Here is an 18,131-nt window from a genome sequence, read left to right as displayed (position 1 = left end):
AAAATTTAGAACTGTAAATTTAATCAGTAACTTCTAGGTATATGTAGGAACATATTGCATGAGACAGTAATGTAATTTGTGAGAAATGTCTACACACAAGCTTTCATATACCTTTATTCTGTCTTTAGAATTTGGAATGATGGGAGATCATACAATTAAAAGTCAGCGACCTCGATCTGTTCATGAAAAAAGGGTCCCTCAGGAACAAGCTGATGCTGCTAAATTTATGGCACAAACTGGTAATACGTTAGTTACATTTTTCTATTTATTGTTGTTAATTTAATGAAACCACTGCATGTTTTCATAATCTTTTGCTGCACATTTGTCAGTTTTTGGAGCTGATATTTTTTTGAGCCATTTTTTTTTCGTCACCAGTTAAAGTCCATAAATGAAGTAGCTTTGAGTTGAAAAGCGCACCAAAAAAATGTGTAAGATTTATGCTGTTTTCAGTATGGGACATTTAGGATTTACATATTATTATTTACTCATGTCAATTAACTTCTTAACATGTATCCTTAAACTTTTAAAGAAAGTCAACAGTTATTTCATCAATAATTGGTTATTATAGGACTTTTCAGAACTAGAATTTTAAATAGGACTTTAAATGATGGAAATTTAACTTAGCAATAGATGTCGAGTGACATTTTTTCAAATGTCATACATCATATAAATATTAAATGTTAAAATGTATGGAAATTAGAAACTTTTTTCAGAATTTATTTTTTTATTTGAAAAGAGAGTTTTGTTGTATAAGCTTAATAATAAAAAATTGATAGTCTTTATTAGTAAGCCATAAATACATTCTAAACAATTAAATATCAACAAAAATCACTTTCTGGTTTGTAAAATTTTTAATCCTAAACTAATTAGATTACTTTCAAATACCTCCCTTGGGGGGGAAAATATATATATATATATATAGCACAATTAAATGCATTCATATGTTGGTTCATCATAATAAATGGGCTGTAATTCCATCTGTTTACATTGCATGTAGTACATTCTTAGATGAAAATGTATTTAAACTGTGTTGTGAACATTTTTAGCTGTCACTTTTATTTCAGGAAATTGCAAACTAACAGTTTTGTCTATGTCTTTATAAAGTTTTATACATTCCAATCTGGATGATCTGTTTTACCATTAATACTGAAGTTTCAAATACTTGACCAGCTTTTTGACATGATGATGACTGATTTTGATGAAATTCTCTTGAAGAATATTTCCTTTAGTTATATTTTCTTATGAACATTAAATTTGAATCTACAACTTAAAAATGCAAATATTCCTAATGGATTGTGCTCTTGATAATGGGTGAGTAGTAGAGTTTAACACATTAGTTGTAAGTAGGTCAAAGAATTCTTCAGAACAGGAAGAATGTTTACAATAAATTCTACCTTAAGGACATATTTTTAGCTTATTTTAATATATATGTTGCAGCCAGACCCAGAAATGAAGAAAACTTGCTTATCTGGATTGCTTTTGGTGCAGCTTCTTACTTAACAAAAGGTGACATATTTTTGGTATTTGCTCGAACAGGTCCAAAAGTGCATTGCGAGGGCCAGGTAAATTTTAAAATTATTAAATATATTTTTCTCCCTTTCATGGAGCAAAAAGTCTCAAGCACTGACCAGAGATTGGAGAGTATTAGACTCTAACTAGAGGCATAGGGCGTGGGCTGATGACTCAGCCTCTTCCTGGTGCCATCTCACAGGGGCATTTCTTCAAGATTATAGATGTTCTTCCTTTTTGCACAAGAGGTGGCAGTCACTGGCTTGCTGAAATTTATTAAAAATGGGGTCATTTGGGAGTGAAATGGTGAGCCACATTTTTAAATTCCCAATAATATGGTAAAATTAGTTGATGCATAAATATTATGCAGTTTGGCCAGAAGCTTTTATATAAATTCAGTTTTTGCCTGTGACATAAACCAAGAGAATTCAGTTCTTAGCCAAAACCTTTTTTGCAGATTCAAATCACAAGGAACATGATGTTTTCTTAATAGAAATTACTATCTTATCTTTTCATTTACTTGTTCCTTTTCAAACATTGTTTTGTATCTAAAATATAATAACACATGATTTGGTAAAGTAGATGAAACACTTATTAAATAGATCCATGAGGAGCATTAAAACCGTTTCCTTATATTGTTAACAATACTTTAGAAAAGCCAATGAAAAATTAAAGTTCCGAAAAATCCAATCTTGGATTGATGCATAATAAATACTTATTATTTTATTTTAAAGCAAAAATAGTTTAGGTAAATATAAAAACACATATAGTATTATTTTAAATTTAGATTACTACAATACTGATAGAAGACTGGGAAACTGAATGATTTTAAATAATTTTTAAAATATGTAATTTGACACTAAGCAACTAAACAGAGAGAGGCTGTTTTTTTCCCTTCAATACTTTCTGAAATTATACTTTCTTTAGGTGTTAAGGTAGTTAGTCTGAATAAGTGCAGTAAGTAATAAAATCTTACAAAAGTCAAGGTTTATTTATAAAACTTTTCTGTTGGTCTTTCAAACCAGGAAACTGGTGTACAAATAAACAATGATAATATTTGCTAAAATTAATTCGAGAATGGAGAAAAATGCAATAGAGGTAAAATTGAATGAGGAAGACATTAAAATATATATTTAATATTAGTCATGAGGGAAAACAACGCAAAACCTATAAACCTTTATAATAAGAATTACTTCTCAAAATGAATAACCTGGCCTCTTCAACCAATATGATTAGTAAATCCTGTGTCTGAAAAGCAAGCTTTCTATAAATAGTAACATGTGTGGACATTGTTTTTAAAAGAGTAACATTTGGTAAAATAATGTTACTTTACCAAAATAACTTAATCATTTTGGTTAGTCCAATAATTGAGGTAAGCTAGTTTAAATATAACTGAATAGGCTATCTCCAATAGCCTAGAACACAATTTATATTTATGGAAAAAAATGAAATGAAGTGATAAGATACAGATATTTAATATAGACATCCAAATTAAGTACCAAAAGATGGGTTAAGACAATTTAATTGCACTTACTTGTGCTTTTTAACATCATAGTCATCAAATGATCTTATAAACATGTTTAGGAAAGTGCTCCTGTATTCCAGTGGGGAAAATAGCCTATATTAGTAAAGGATAGCATGTTATCTAAAACAGAAATAAAAAATTAAAAATATGTTTCTAATTTAATGATTTTAACATACTAGCAAAAATTTATATCAATATTTTTTGTAATTTAAAATGCAGTCTTATGTATTATCTCATTTAATCCTCACATGTGCATTTTGAGGTAGATGTATTACCCAATTTGTTGAGAGGTTCAGAGAAATAAAGTGACTTCCTCAAGGTCACAGAACTAATATTCAGTAGCTTCCCATCCAACACAGGTCCTCTGACTTTAATTACAGTGCTTTTCCAGTCCTCTTTCATGTTTCATGTCAGGATAAAGAGCCTTAATAGTGCCTTAGATACTTCAGTGTTCCTTACCGTGTTTTATGTGCCTTCTCTGTTACAAGCTAAGGAACCAGAGTAGTTTGTGCTATCACCAAAGACACATATATTAAAAACAGTACACTTTGTATTATACTTAGCTATTTTAATGTCAGTGAGTTTTTAAAAATATATATATCTTTCTTATAAAGTATATGAGGTATTTCTCATAGTTACCCAAACTGCTGGACCAGAATAGTCTTCACACTTTTTGGAATGAAGAAGTGTCAGCGTGGAAATCACAACTAGTTAGTGGAAATATCACTTGAAACTATACCATTTGAAATCTAATGAGGTCATTTTGGTAGGTAGGCTGGTATTTGAATGACAAATTTTGATTCACAATATGTATTTTATTCATTTATTTATTTTGTTTTTGATCAAGAAAATGAACCATCACTTTGAGCGAGTGAAGGAGGCCCATTTATGATATATGCTCAGAAGCAACCCAGATTTTCAAATATTTGTACAGAAATACATTTAAAAATGGATCTTGGTCCTGATTCATTGCTCAATTTAATAAAAACATTTTAATGCCATCATAACAAGGCAGGGTAAGAGAAGGACTGCTTTTGTGGAAAAATACGACAATTTTATGCGTAATCTTTATCATTTTACTTATAGAGTTCACATTGTTCAAGTTTTTCTAGCTCTTAATTAATAACATACAATATAATATTTCTACTTCACTTACTCTCATCACAACACAGGTTGAAATATCAAAAGAAAAAGATTTGCATTATATTTTTCTTAACTTTACTCTTAAATTCTTCATCCCTAAATATTTATGTTCATATATACATATATGTGTGGATATTTTTTAACCATTGCCATATTATTGGGTTCCAAAATAATGATTTTTAATTTTTAGAGTATTCTTTAATGTAAAAGAACAAATTATGAGGCCTGCCTTTAAATATTATTCAAATGGTCATCCATTATTATGAAGTAGTTAAGTATAAATTGGTGAAGACAAAAAAGACTAAAATAATCAGGGTCATCTATAGAGGACTTTCAGGACAAACACTGATCCAACACTAAAAAAAAGTCCTATTTGATGTAATTCATCATCCCAGTTACCACTGTCTGTGCCCTTATGATATGTATCTAATCATAAATGCCTTATAATCTATGCCTCTAGGTGCATAACACCGACCAATATAAGAGCGAATCTTTATAATGGTGCTACCCAAATTGTAGTTGGTGAACCTATGCCTATCTGTGAACTCATTTTCCCGGGACCCTGAGGAGATAAGAGGCTTATACCAGAATGTAAATTCAACTACTTAATCAAGCACATGTTTTATTTCAGCTAACTTTTTTGTTTGTCTGTTTGGAAAAAAGAAATTCTCAGTGAAGAAATCAGCAAGTTGAGTTTACATTCTGGTCCAACCTCCTTCTGTCCTAGAGTAGCAGTCTATGGACCAGCTGTCTTGAGCAGCACTGCAAGTAATTTCTATGTCATTTACTAACCTTTCCAAAGAAAAAAAAGACATGGACAAATAAATTATCATATTCTATTTTTTGAATGATAACTCAAAGGCAAATTCTAAGCAGAACTTATAAAATATAAACTATTCCTTGGTTTTACAGTCAGTGATACAAAGTATTCAGAAACACTTCACCTGCAAACCTTTCCCACAACGAAATAACTAACGTAAGTTCTTCCCTGCCAGCAGGTAAATGCCCCAATTTTGTATTTGGGAAAAAACAACTGCAAGTTTTCAAATCAGTGTTAAAAATCTATCCCGAACCTGATGTCAACAGAATCAGAAATCCATTGCGATGGCCTTAGGAATTCTTGACTTTAAGTCTTTTTTGGACATGACTTAGCTAATAATAGAAACTAGATGTAATTTTAGTGTGATGCTTTCTTTAAGAAAATTAATGAATTCAGACATCCAATTGGCTTTCTAGGGCCCTATTTTGAATAAATTAATAGAAACCATAAAGAAAGTTTCCTTCCTTTTGAGTAAAACTCACTCCTCTACATCATCAGGAAAATTGTGAGCAGCAGGTTTCTAAACAAATTATCACAAAATAAATGGCTGTCATAGGATGAAAAAGTAAGAATTGCACTAGAAATAAATTATAAATGTCTGTGTTTAACACAATAAAAATTAGATATGCCCAAACTCCCACCTCATCCAGCATTAGAAAGGAGGCTGCTTGCAGTGAAGGATTAGGGAAGAATACATCCATATGTTCCCACTCCCTGAAGCCAGAGTACATTTAGCAATACATTTTGCTTCCTCTCCCACCCAAAGGACAAAGCCTTAGATTGGCTTGAAGAAGATCCCTTCAGCAATCGTTGTTGAAAAATGCTGAGTGGTCCCTTGGTGTGTGTAGCATGGTGGCTTTGTGAAGAGTAGTTTTGCTAACAAGGTTATAACAAACTTGGACCTTGCATCAGTGTCATATGTATCTCCCTTTATATATATTTTTCGCTGAAATGTTTTCTTGTACCTTTTGATGTGATGTCATATTTTTACATTTAAACTATTCATGCATGTCATAATGTCAGTTTGGTATGATGCTTAGTAGATGAATATTCAAAGCGGTATTTCATGTTTATTTGTTGTCTTGCACACAGGTGAATCTGGTGTGGAAGAGTGGTCCCAGTGGAGCACATGCTCAGTTACTTGTGGTCAAGGGTCGCAGGTGCGAACCAGAACTTGTGTATCACCTTACGGGACACACTGCAGCGGCCCATTAAGAGAATCAAGGGTTTGCAATAACACTGCCCTCTGTCCAGGTAGTGTTAGCAGCAACTACAACTGTGGATGTTATTGAATTGTGTCATGCTACGCATTTGGAAAGATTTGTTATATTCATATGAACTGGGTATAGACATTTTAATTAAAGTGGATAAGTTTTACTCATATTCAGCTGTGAAATTTTATCATACATGTGATGATTTCTGCTTTCAGAGCAGTCAGGAAATTATGTAAGTGACTCTCCTACCCATGGCAACTATATGCTTGGTATTTCTGTATCTGCGTCTAATAAGATTCTAAGAGCTTTCCTTGTTTCAGGTGGCAAAAATGTCCAATTGAATATTTGAGGAAATGTAACCTGCAGGCATACTGGAAATGTGATCTGTATCCATTGTTTAAGGCAGTAGTTGATACAGTTTTTAAAGCAGTCAGCTGTTTTCCTATTACTTATTTGGCTCTATCAGAGAAAATAGTTCCCCTGACCAAAGGACATTCTGTTAGTTTATTTTATTCAGGTGACTGTCCTTATCCAAGCTATCCACTGCATTGTAAACTTCGAAGTCTTTATTGGGGGAAAAATATCTTCAATGTTAAACAGAGCATAGCTCGGTAGTTTGCCCAGGTGGGGTGAGCTTTTCCAGATGACATTAACATTTTGTTCTCATTTGAGGCCCACATGCATGTTATAGGCATCTCCCCTTGAATTACTGACTTTCATGTAAAAATGAGTACAAAAAGGAATTTGGGCTTTCTTTCACGAAGTCCAAAGCACATGATATTGTGAATCTCCTGGTTTATATTTTTGTTCAACTATTTGGTGGATGGGCCATGGTCAAAACATATTGACCATTGCAATTGACACTGAACTTGCATCCACTAGAGGTCTCCAAAACGGGGTGGGCAACAAGAGGATAGGCACTGCAGCAGGCTCTCATCTGCTACACCGTGGGTAAAAGTTTTCTGATGACTTCCATTTCCAGAGATGGCTGATTTTGCAGTTGCTAAAAGTAAGATTTGAGAGTGGGTGGCATGGGGGAAGGCAGGGATAGTCCCAATTTCGCAGCAGAATGAGCAAGGGCAACCCACTAAAAGACAGTCGGGAGGAGTTGTTAAATGGGTACAGGGTTTTGATTTGCAAAATGAGTAAGTTCTGGAGACCTGTTTTACAACAATGGGAATGTATTTAACACTACTGAATTGTATACTTAAAATAGTTTAGATGATAAGTTTTCTGTTATGTATTTTTTTGTCACAATAAAAGAAAAGACAATCTGGAAGAAACAAGAGGGAAAGGAAATGGTGGGCAGAATGAGGAGAGCTGATGCATGAGATGGGAAATCCCTTTATAATGGAATCTGCAGAGCAGCAGATTCAGGTAGAACTAAAAGCTAAAACTAGGGCAGAAAACTATGAGGAAGAGAAGACAGAATTAGCAGGAAGCAGCAAAATTTCCAGTGAACACAAGAAAAATCCATGAGAGTCAGTGGGAATTAAACTAGGTGAGAAGGAGCATCAAGTGGAAAAAAAAAAATCGGGGAATAAGTGCTTACAGAGGTAATGGAAGGGGAGGATAATAAAAATAATGACAAAACCAGGGGTGGGAGAGCAAACAGACTCTAGGTCTGTTAGGCAAGAAAAAAAAAAAATGAGCTGAAGGTTTTCGAAATTATCGAATTTCTCAGTTTTGTATCTAAAATGACCTCATGAGTAAATGCTTGTGGCTTTTCAGCTAGGTGTGGGTATAATACATTGTCTCATATTTAAAACTGGCCCCTAGTTACAGTATCAAAGTTCCTATTCTAGGCAATGAGAAAAGTGTCAATAGAGAATTAAGCTGTGCTTGATATATACATTTATCTTCTCAGTATCCCTCTGAAAAATCAAGTTCCCTTCAACATACAAGGGTAGAGTCTAATGGTAAATGGATTCCCAAGTGGAAGTCTGAGAGGGTGCTAAAGTTTTCTCTGTAATTCTCCATTCAGTGCTTACTTTCCAGCCACTCGTTATCCACAGTCGTAGGGCTGACATATGGAAACTTCCATCTTTCTGCCAGGGACTGCTGATTAATCCCTTCACTGGGCAAGGAAAGCATCTGTAGTGGGACCAGAGTGCTCTCCCTTTCACTCTGTGTCTGATGTTTAGAAAACTGAATAATATTCTGATTGTAAAGTTTTCCTCAATTTCTTAAACCTCCTACCATTATAGCTACTGAAGAAATACATACTAATCATTAGTTCCTCTTCATCTTCATGTACTATAGGTTTGTCTTTCTAAATTTAGTTACATAATACGATAAGAAAAATGTGTCTTTTAATCATTGTTATAGCTCAGATGTTGAATTGAAGAAAATGGAGAGTTTTGTTGATTTCTTTTTAATTTTCTAAAACTGAACACTAATTTGGCAACTTTGCTATTTTTAAAATATAGAATAACTATTTCACTATAAGAAGTAGGGTATCTTTTAGGTGGTTATTGTATTCATTATGAAATATTTTGTATTTTGTTTAGGTACTTGCCATGCCGGTAAATATGTAACTTTTAAAAAAACATAGTATGTCATGAAAACTGTAACTGAAAGTAATTTTTAAAAACTTAAATAGTACCTAAACAGTGTAAATATCTTTCTAAAAGAATACTTTAAATTCCCAAGTAGAAAATTAGCTCAGAAATCAATAGCCTAGTTGTCACACTATGGATATTCAAATGTGTTTGGCATTTAATTAATGGAAATGACACAAGGACAAAATGAATGTCAAAGCCACTTTCCATAAAATATATGGAATGATAGAATTTGAGCTTGTATTTATTTGACCTACTAAAGCCTAATCTATAGTGTTATAAATTAGCTGCTTTTCACTTATATTATTCTAATTTCAAAAGAAGGGCTTTCTTAATTAAATTGCATAATAATGTGTTACTTCTAACATGGATCCTAAGACATCTAGCTTTTTGCAGATTGTTGCTTGGACATTATAGTCTCTTCAAAAATTTCTATTACTCAGAGCTGAAGATACTAGAGTTAAATAACAAGTAAAGTAAGAAAGTAAAGAGCTACATTAAATTATGTATTTACTGTCCTGGTTTCTGACTTACAGTTTTATGATCTCTTCCAGGGTTTCTAAACCTCGGTTCTATTGACATTTTGACATGGATAAATCTTTGTTGTGGGAGGCTGGCCTGAGCATTCTTGGATGCCAGTAGCGTCCCTCCTTCCCCTGAGCTGTGACAATCAAAAATTTCTCTGGACATTGCCAAATGTCCCCGGGGGGGCAAAATTGCCTCTGGTTGAGAACCACTGGTCTACTCTATATGTGTCCTAATCCCTTAGAAGTTTATTTGGGCTAAGGAATGGTTTGATATATATATGTATATGTATATATATATATATACACACACACACACACACACATATATATATATATATATATATATATACACACATATATATATATATATATGTGTGTATATATATATATATAATTTTTTTTTTTTTGGTACATGTCACAGTATCCATGTCTATATATTTCTTAAGAAAAAAACCTTCCACTTAAAGGAGTTCTTTTATACATCCCAATGTAAATTATAAGGTAATTTGTCTGCTTATTTCAAAATCTGGTAATAATATAATTTGTGTATTGTATATTCCTCATTTCATCTTTAGATTGCAGAGAGTAGGGATGTGATAATATAGCTAGTGTCTAAGCAAAGAAGAAAACTATAAAGATGGATTTATTTGATTAAAGTTTCTTGGTTTTATTAAGCACATTTTCCAAATGAACTAAATTCTTTAAAGATTTTCGTAATTTACTGAAAAGTAAAAGAATTTATATAATTTGTTGCTAAAATAAAAATATATTCTTTAAATAAATCTTATGAATAGCATCTATAAACTTATAAGATGTGTTATAATTTCCAACTAATTCAATATATCTACAATAAATTATTATTAATAATTTTTTTAAGTATTTTTTAAATTTTTTTTATAAATGATGTGGAGGAGTCATGAAATTTCTGAAATTTCACCATAGAACAATAGAGTGTTAGAGAGTAACATACTTTTCAGAGGACTCCAGCTTCATGATTTAACTAAACCACCAAGATTAATCAACATTTCTTTGAGATCAGTAGAGAAAAATCTGCCAATTTAGCAGCTTTTTTTTTCTTTTAGGCTTTGTTCAACGAATACAGAACAGTGTGATTTGATTGAGGAGAAAATTAACAGAACCAGCAATATGATCTATAGACTCTAGGGGAAGAAAAGTTTGTTTTTAAATGGAGAAATCTTGGTAATTTGCAAAAATTGATTAGAGATATATGTTTTATATGACAAAATATATTCATATATAATATTTTAAAAATATTTTGCTATCATTGATCATATACACCTATATGTAAATATAAGTATATGCATTTTTTTCCCCTAGAGTTGAATATAGATTCATTATTTAATCTTATGCCAGTAGATACAAAGTGGTTTCGGTTTTTCAACCTTAAATGAGAAAAATGTGAACATATTAATTTCTTTCACTCTCTGACTTTTTTTCTATGTAATATTTTAAAAATATATTTTCTAGCAACTTTCTCAGAAACTTGAAGAATTTTTCACTGAGCATTACACAAACGAGGCTAACTTTTTCAATATTTCAGTGTATTTTCACAACCAGTTGGGGCAACTCAATAGCATAAATAGAAGAGAATGGGGTGCCTCATAATTAAGGTATAATATATGTGTTTTTAAAGTAACAACTTGGTTCACACATATACGCAAAACAGTCTAGGTAGACTATCTTTACTCGCATAACTCCTCTGACACTTTGTTTGGAATCTGCTTACCCCTACCAAAGTTGAGGAGAAAGTGAAATCTTTTTCATCATCCATTCTATATTTCTACTCTCCCTTCTCATTCTAGTGGATGTCCCATCGGACTTCTGCTCATGAACTTCTAAGAGCATACTAAGACCAGAGGTTCAACATTAAGATAGGAGCTTTTGAGCCAAAGAGCACATTTTGCCCAGCTTCTTTTTATGTGTATTATCCACAGAATGTTATTCCTTACTATCCCAAATATTAAAAGTTGGGATGAGCTTGGTGATTTGACTGTGACAAAGAAGGGATCTAAACTCTGAACTCTAGTGGACTTTATGCAAAAGATATCAATATGTATGCATAGTGGCTCTTAGGGAGGGAGCACAAATTTTGTTGATATTTCTGATTAGTTTGAACCCATCGTAATGGCATAATTGAAGTATTGGTGTATGTATACTTACGTTAGGAATAATCCTAATTAGATCATTTGCTTTCTCTAGAAACTTTTGTTTATTAGGAGGATTTCCAGTGCATCAGGTTATTGCAAGAAAAAAGAAATCTTCTTATTTTCCACTCATTTTAAAAAAAGAGGACAAAGAGGAGAATCTTATGCGAGTAGATAAGAGTTTTTGAAAAGACAGAGTAGATAGAGTTTATTCAAAGACAATGACTTTAAATGCCCACATTTTTAAAATGGCAGAAATACATTTGTTTTCTAAAATGTGAAGCTTATAAGCTATTTAAAATACATACCACTAACTTTCAGATTTTTTTTTTATTTTTTGACAGCATTGAAGTCATTAGTCCTGAAATTTTAAGAATTAGGTTGACCCTTATATATTTAAATGCAAACTTAACTCCAGAAGATCATATCTGTTATAAGAAATTTAGTTTTCTATACTACCTTATAAGTTTATATTACTTGTATTTAAAAAATAACTTGTAGCAATTTTACTATGAGGGAGAGAGCTGCGTTTCCATTAAAAAAGAACACATTTAATGTTTATGACAATTAACTGTTCAAATACAGAAAAAATGCACATGTCATATTGCATTATTTTAATGAATTTTCAAATTAACCTTTGTATTCTTTTGGCAAATAGGAGTGTTAACTGAGCTTTTAAAATATCTTCATACTGTCTATTTGATGATTTTTTTTGTTATAGTTAAGAAAAAAAATCTTTGACTTTACCTCTCTGCTTTTGTTGTTGAAGCTTCTTTGCTTTATTACAGTACATGGAGTTTGGGAGGAGTGGTCACCATGGAGTTTATGTTCATTTACATGTGGTCGAGGCCAAAGAACAAGAACAAGGTCGTGCACACCTCCTCAGTATGGAGGAAGGCCGTGTGAAGGACCTGAAACACATCATAAGCCTTGTAATATTGCCCTGTGCCCAGGTGAGCATATTCTGCATTTGGTGAACTTTCTATTTGTGTCCTTTGTATGTGGCCCCTGGTATACATAGGAAATATCATGAACACAACCTTTATTCAGTCACAATGGAAAATGTGTCCTTTGGTTACTATTTCTTGCTTAAAACTGGGCACTTACTTGATCTTATCATATGCAGTGGTTTATGATATTTCCTTGACTGAGTACCAAAGCTCACCTTTCTTCGGTTTCTATAATTTATATTAAGTCTTTCCACTAAGATTTTGTCCATATTCAATTTTCACCCCTAGAAAAATTATAAGAAGCCCCAAAGACTTAAGAGTGACTATTGCCTTGATACTATAACTAGAGAGACTGATTTAGAGGCAGTCCTTCTCATTGTGAGTCATTGTCTCACACGCATTCAGTTAAGGAGTGGGGCTTCACCGCGGATCATGTACGGAAATGATAGATATTTGTTAGGAAAACAAACCTTATAGATTTGCTGTTAGATGCATAAGATGATGGTTAGCTCAGAAATGACATATAACTTCATGTGATTATGAAGACTATATATTTTGTTCATAGAGTATATTTGGAATCCTAAATTTTAGAGTCCTTTTAAAATGTTTCAATGCTGTTTTAGCCTGAACTCGATGACTTCACCCATTATTACAGAGAGAAGTCTTTATAATGCTGTTTAGGTTGTTGAAACATTCAAACATAAAATAAATACCTAAAAACTTAAAAACACTGATCTTCAATTCAAGAGGCTTCCAACTTATGAGAGGAAAAGCACATAGAAATGACAGAATCTCCCGGGAACTAGCCAAGGCATATTTTAGAGGAAGAGAGAGACATGTGTGGGAAATGGCAAAAGCTAGAATGGCAAAGACCAATATAAATAACCATTGATCTACTCCTTGGGAGACTTTTTCATTATCCCATTCTGCATGCAAGCAACATAGCTGAGATCGTGGTAATTCTCTCCAAACATATTATCCAGCTTACATTCAGTCCCGTTTGTACTCTCAATTCCACAAAGTAATATCCTATGACATGAAGCAATGATTCAGTTTCTCTGGAAATTTTAAGTATCTAAAACATCTTGAGAATAAAAGTCCTCCAAAATGTAGATAACCAACAGTCATCTCACAAGCTTGTTCCCTTTTACTTTGGAGAAAGACTACTAGGTTCCTATATCAGAAATATACATTTAAAGATAGGTAGTTATATTTACTCCTACAATTTTATGAATTCTATGAATTATGACTATAACTTGTACAATTCAATATTCATGTAATTATGAATATTTGGGAGTCAAAATTATGATCCCTTATTTGCAAATCACTCCCAGAAAATCTATTCATGAAGTCAGTTTTGTTCTGTTATTTCTGTCTCTCTATAAGTATACAGACAAGCACATAGACACACACACATATATATATATTAATGACCTGCCCTTTCTCCAAAGATTAGGGCAAGCTTATACAAATTTTAGAGTTTTTTTAAATGTTGAGCTGTAACATTTACAAAGTCAAATATAGTTCATTCTTATTTGTCCGTGGAATGTGAAAAAATAGAAAATGTGGGGAAATGAAAAATAATAGCTAACTATAGAATCTCTTTTAATATATTAGTTTTTATTATTTCTTTTATCTTGGTAAATCCCCATTGGTATAAAGATAAAAATGGCACTGATCAGTTAAAATGTTATCAACCATGTTTCACGTAGTCTATTTTCCATGAACTTCCTAGAAGTAAAATGCCTGGGGGTCAAGAGATAAGGATGCTGAGTTGTTAGAATTCAGATAAGAAAACTCATTTTTCTAAGTTGATATAATTGTTTTATCACTGAAGTAGTAACCACATGTTTTCAAGCTAGTTGTGTTTTAAAGTATTACACTGTCGTTGGAATCACTCAGACCATTAAAATTAGGTCTTTCTTTTGTGTAGGTCTTTCTTTAATTTTGGAATTTTATGTTTTTATTATTTGTAAAACTGGCCTAGCTCATATTCTCTCATAGGCAGTCATTCTGGATATATATCAGATACTTAATAAATTTACTTTTTTTTTACTATTATTTCCATTCTTGAATTTAGTTGGATCATAAAAGTTATAAAACTCTTACCATGTTGTATCCCAATTTCCTTACTATTCCAAAGGGAATTCTAATGGCTATGATTTAAAAAAAAAAAAAAAAAGGTTTTATACTTTACCAAACATTTTGACGTTATGCTTTTGAAATATGTAGGATTTATTTGGTGCAAACATTTGGAATTCTCTTTAAAAATAACTAATAGCTAGATTCAGGTGCCTTCACTATATATAAAAGCATCATCATGTGTCAACAAGTTGTAAGACACTACTGAAAAGAATATATAGGTCCGGATCTCAAGAAATTTGTAATCTCTTCGGAGGATTCAGATATAAGCATGTGAAAAGTTGAATGCAGTTCTGATAAACACGTATAAATACTCCACTTCAGTGAGTGGGGATAATTGAGAGTTCAGTGATTTTAGCCTACATTTCTTGTAGCCATCCAACCTGAGATCCCAGAGACATCTTTTTAAAACTTTTTAAACTATGTAAACTTTTTAAAACTTTTTAAAACTATGTAAACTTATGTAAAACTATGATAAGCAGTATGTCGGTAATGAAGAAAACATGCCAAGACCTATGCTTGGTTCCCCTTGGCTAGGCCAGTTGTCAAGTGGAGACCAGGTGTGAACAGAAGAAACAATAGAAACAACAAATAGGGTCTCAACTCACCAACTTTACAAGCTCTGACTATGTGCCTTGTGGTGATGGGCAGTGATATTTCAGGGTGGAATCACATTGCAACAGCAAAGCAGCATCTAGCATCATACTTTTAAGAAATATATATAACCACCCTAATGAAGTGGATGATTAAAAAAATAATGAAATATGTTTTATTTATGCAAATTTTGACATCAACAAAGTAGATGACATCCTACTTTCATCAGGTGCTTTCCTTAGTCGATGTCCAACCTTCTCCCACTTCTTTTGAGGTAAGGGAAAACTGTCTCCCTGGGATCCATATAAGGAGAGAGGAAAGAAAAGAAAGGGTATTTCCTAGGAAATGTGGTATTTCCTAGTATGAGTTATCAGTCTCTAATCTGCATCATATCTAAGAACAGAGACCACTGTTGATGGAGGGAGATTGGCGAGAGATACAGAGCAACAAGAGGGATCCACTATGATTCATTCACTAACTATAAACACGTTACCCCATTTTCCTCCTTTCTCATCTATACCAATAATTAAATGTGATATTCTGGAAGGGTATCTGTATGTATGTGTATGTCCAGTGGTCCTTGTGGTCTGTTTTTCTTATTGCACAAAACTTAGAATTTGTAGCAGTCCATGTTTTCTCTTTTCTCTGAATTTTCATTGCAATCCCTAATCAAACATCAAATTCATCATGGTATTAATTAGTATATGTAAGGAAATTCTCTTTCATTGCCTTTTTATCTTTCTGTGCAACTTTGTACTAACAGTATCCAATACATTACTGTTGAATGGATTTTCTTGATGGACATGTATAAATTTTTAGTTCTCCTCTGCCCAAAAAAATTACAGGACATTTTCTGGGTATATTTAATAATAGATTGATGTGGTGTAGTGGAAGCTGGCCTTCCACAAGAAAACACTTATTTAAATTTAGGTATCACCATTTAATACTTGTGTTCCCCCTCTATAAATGCGGACAATAGCATACCCACTTCACAGGACTGTGGGAAGAGCGTGTGAGATGCTCTAAGGGAGATAACCTGGTAAACAGCAAACGGTGTATAAGTATTATTATTATTATTATTATTATTATTATTATGTCAGCATCCTAAAGTCAAAGTCCATTGGGATGACACTTATAGTTGAACAAGTTGTATTCCTTACTCTTGGCATTGAGGGAAAATTAACATAAGAAACTCTGGGGCATCTTGGAAAGAGGGTGTTAGAAAGACTTATTAAGGGTTTAGACTTCTTTTGGGTGACTTCAAGGAGGGTTTTAGGAAGTGGGGCTTTGCTCTGGATTTAAATGTCTGGATGTGGTGGGGGGAATCTATGATTGGGTATTTTAATGAATTATCCAGGAGGAGGGAAACTTGCTGTAATTGGTGAACAAGTGACAGTCACTCTTAACTAGCTGAGAGAAGAGAATGTTTGGAACTTTGTGGGTTGTCCTGTGACAGTGTTTCATTTTATCTCACTTTATCACAGTCTCAAAGTGACCTTGTCTGTTGTTAATGTTCTCTGTGATGGTTTTAGATCCAACAGGAGATAACATATACTTGCTGTGAGCACCAAGCAAGCAGCTAACAGCGCTGAATTTAGTTGTGTCAGACCAGTTCCTGGATGTCACCTTGATGGTGATTCCTCGTCTGGGGTGATTTAATCATTTTCCCTGCTTCTTTTTTTAATTTTTTTTTTTTTTTTTAATACTCACATGAAGAAAGAAAAGTGTTAGACATAATGGACTGTTTACATTTTCTAGGTAGGCCCTTTCTTAAAATTATATAGATGCATATCCCCAAAATAAAATTGATACTGCATTTTCCAAAATTAAGTTCTTTAGGGAAATAAAATGTTAAATTCTGACTTCAAAGCCTCAAGGTTTATAGTGATTTTCTTTGTAGTATGTTACTTCAGAGTAATATATATATATAAAGTATATATTACATATATATTATATATATATAAATTATGTAAAGTTGTTTTATTTTTCTGCTAGTTGAAAGACGGAAGGAACCAATGATTCAAGTTCAGTCCTCTTTGTTTCAGCTTTGACAGTTCTTATTCTGATATAATCTGTGTAGTAAACTACAAATAATGTAGCTATAGGGGTAAGTAGTAATTGAGTGACAGACTGAAGACTAAAAGAAAGAATTATTGACAAATTAGTTTTCATTTATAAGCTGAAATAAATATAAATGAGTTTAATTTAATGATTCAGTGGCAAACACAGCAGTCTGGAATTCGGAAGACACAGAGTAATGTTCAGTCCTAATCTTTAATTATCAATATTTACTTAAGCAACACATTCATATTCTCTGTGCCTCAGTTTTCTCATTTGTAAAATGGAGCCAGCATCCATTTCCCTACTATCTCAGGGGAGTGTTACGTGACTAAAATAAGGTGAAGGAATCCTGAAAAGTAAAAAACAACATAAAGTGGAGAATGTTTATCAGGATTTTTATGATAGTATTACTTTAAAAAGTAAAGGATTTGGCTGGGACACCTGGGTGGGTCGGCTGGTTAAGCACCTTCCTTCAGCTCAGGTCACCATGATCACAGGATCCTGGAATAGAGTCCCTGGTCAGCAAGGAGCTTGCTTCTCTCTCTGCCTACCACTTCCCCTGCTTGTGAGCGCTCTCTCACTCTCTCTCTGACAAATAAATAAATAACATCTTTAAAAAAAAATAAAAGTAAAGGATTTGGAAGAAATAGGTAAAATAAATTCAGGATATGATGATAGTTTTTGAGCTCTGTTTCTTACAGACAGCCTCAATCATAGACTCAAAGACATTTGTAGAGGAGGATTTCATTTTCCCTTCTACCCTTCAAAGACTTCCAGCTCATTTAAGAATCAAAAGCTCAAAGTTTTATTACGTGTGTGCAGAGGCCCAATAATGAAATTGAGACCTAAAGAAATGACCAAGGCAGGCAGTTTTTGTACTTTTTAGACAAAAACAATAAATCTGTGAGGAAGTGACAGAA

General features: G+C 32.8%; 1 protein-coding gene across 5 annotated transcripts in view; it reads left to right on the top strand.

The window, feature by feature from the left end:
- Nucleotides 1–18,131, top strand: part of ADGRB3 (adhesion G protein-coupled receptor B3) — a 727,154-nt gene that overhangs the window by 285,046 nt on the left and 423,977 nt on the right. For 3 of the 5 annotated variants that reach the window (XM_047734013.1, XM_047734014.1, XM_047734011.1), the window contains 3 exons: nt 129–239; nt 6,090–6,251; nt 12,253–12,417. In XM_047734013.1, the coding sequence (XP_047589969.1) occupies nt 129–239; nt 6,090–6,251; nt 12,253–12,417 (438 nt within the window). Of the gene's footprint in view, nt 1–128; nt 240–1,292; nt 1,312–6,089; nt 6,252–12,252; nt 12,418–18,131 lie in introns of those variants that run through there. The other 2 variants (XM_047734016.1, XM_047734015.1) reach the window with 2 other exon arrangements.

Source organism: Lutra lutra, chromosome 6, assembly GCF_902655055.1.
Source record: "Lutra lutra chromosome 6, mLutLut1.2, whole genome shotgun sequence".
Taxonomy (NCBI): domain Eukaryota; kingdom Metazoa; phylum Chordata; class Mammalia; order Carnivora; family Mustelidae; genus Lutra; species Lutra lutra.
This window is presented reverse-complemented; position numbering and strand designations above follow the sequence as displayed.